The following is a 1,590-nucleotide window of genomic DNA, read 5'->3' as shown; positions in this document are numbered from 1 at the left end:
GGCTGTGGAGTCAATTACTTGGTCTATCCGAGGCATAGTAAACGGATCTTTGGGGCAAGATTTGTTGAAGCTCGTATAATCAATGCACATGCGCCACTTGTTATTCTTCTTCAATGCAAGGACTGGGTTGGCGAGCCACTCTGGAAAAAATACTTCCATGATGAAGCCGGCTACGAGCAGGTGGGCGATCTCTTCACCAACAATTCTTCTCTTCTCTTCTGACAGGCGGTGGAGGGGTTGCTTGACTGGTTTTGCATCTGATCTGACATGTAGCTTGTGCTCGGCAAAATCCATCGGAACAATCGGCATGTATTTGGGAGACCATGCGAAGATGTCCCTGATTCTCAGGGAGGAATTGATGAGCACGCTTTCCTATTTGCTATCGAGGTTGGTCCCCACGATAGCATGCCTCTCCAGGTGGTCGGGGTCCAGTGGGATCTTCTTGGTTTCTTTGGCCGGCTGGAAGGAGCCCTGAGCTTCCGACTCCTTCGGGTCTGGTGACAGGTCCGGCTTCTTGCTGGCCATGGCCACAACCCGGTCAAGGAGCTTCTTCTCGGCAGCAATCACGAGGGACTCGGCCAGCCGGCTGCTAGCAGCAGCACAGGCGGCTGACTTCTTGAAGTCGCCAACTATAGTGATAATTCCCTTGATACCCGGCATATTCATCTTGAAGTAGGCATAGTGCGGCACCGCCATGAACTTGGCTGGAGCTGGCCGACCTAGGAGCATGTGGCAAGGGCTCTCCAGGTCGACCACCTCGAACAAGATTGGCTCTCGGCGGAAGTGATCTTTGTCTCCGAAGAGGACATCTATCTTGATCTTGCCGATTGGTGAGCAGGAAAGGCCATGTACAATGCCATGGAAGACAGTCCGACTAGGCTGGAGTTGCTTCTCTTTGATGCACAGTTTCTCCATGGTGTCGCGGTAGAGGATCTTGATGTTGCTACCGCCATCTATCAGGACTTGGGAGAAACAACCAGCTCGCCTCTCCATTGAAAAGGTGGCATCCAACACCAGGGAGTAGGAACCCGGAGAAGGCATCACCTCTGGGTGGTCAGCGTGGCTCTAGCTGATGGGCCTCTCGGACCAATGCATGAAATCCGGGGCTTCGGAAGTGACAGCATTCACCTCACAGTGCTGTTAACGCCGGATGTGCCTGTCGTCGGCCACTCTGGTGAAGACGACGTAGGTTTCATGTTCTTTGTGGAACTCATCTTGGATGGCGGCAAATGGGCGGGCCGCCGGCTGCTGAGGAGGCGGAGCTGGCTGGCCGGTAGGTGGAGGCGTCAGTCCTTCGCCCTTGGCAATTCAGGTGAGCCAGTGGCACTTCCAAGTGGTGTGGTTGGATGGCTTTGTGCTGCTGTGGAACTTGCAGGGAGCATCGAGTGTTTGCTCATAGGAGAAGGCGGGCAACCAAGCGGGCTTGCCGCCCTTCTGACGCTTGGGGCCGGGCTGACCCTCCGGCTGCAGATCTTCAACCATTGCCACTTGCCGGCTGGTGGAAGCCGGCTGCTGGGCCTTGCGCTTATTGTCGTTGGTGCCGACTGTTGCCACCAGCCGGCACCTGAGGAGCTGCAGGGAGCACTTTCC

The 1,590-nt window shown here is 55.6% G+C and overlaps 1 protein-coding gene across 1 annotated transcript; it reads right to left on the bottom strand.

Moving 5' to 3' along the window:
- Positions 1–372: 372 nt before the first annotated feature.
- On the bottom strand, positions 373–696 carry LOC147979116 (uncharacterized). The gene has a single exon (XM_087515046.1). The coding sequence runs from the start codon at positions 694–696 to the stop codon at positions 373–375; it is 324 nt and encodes a 107-aa protein (XP_087371172.1).
- Between the last annotated feature and the right edge of the window lie 894 nt (positions 697–1,590).

This window comes from Triticum urartu, chromosome 3A (genome assembly GCF_056163025.1).
Source record: "Triticum urartu cultivar PI428250 chromosome 3A, HENAU_Tu73, whole genome shotgun sequence".
NCBI lineage: Eukaryota > Viridiplantae > Streptophyta > Magnoliopsida > Poales > Poaceae > Triticum > Triticum urartu.
Note: the sequence above shows the minus strand (reverse complement) of the source record. Positions and strands in the feature narration are given on the sequence as shown.

What these genes read in the sequence shown, in the direction of transcription:
- LOC147979116 (XM_087515046.1), bottom strand. Translation starts at nt 696, where the DNA reads ATGGCGGTGCCGCACTATGCCTACTTCAAGATGAATATGCCGGGTATC.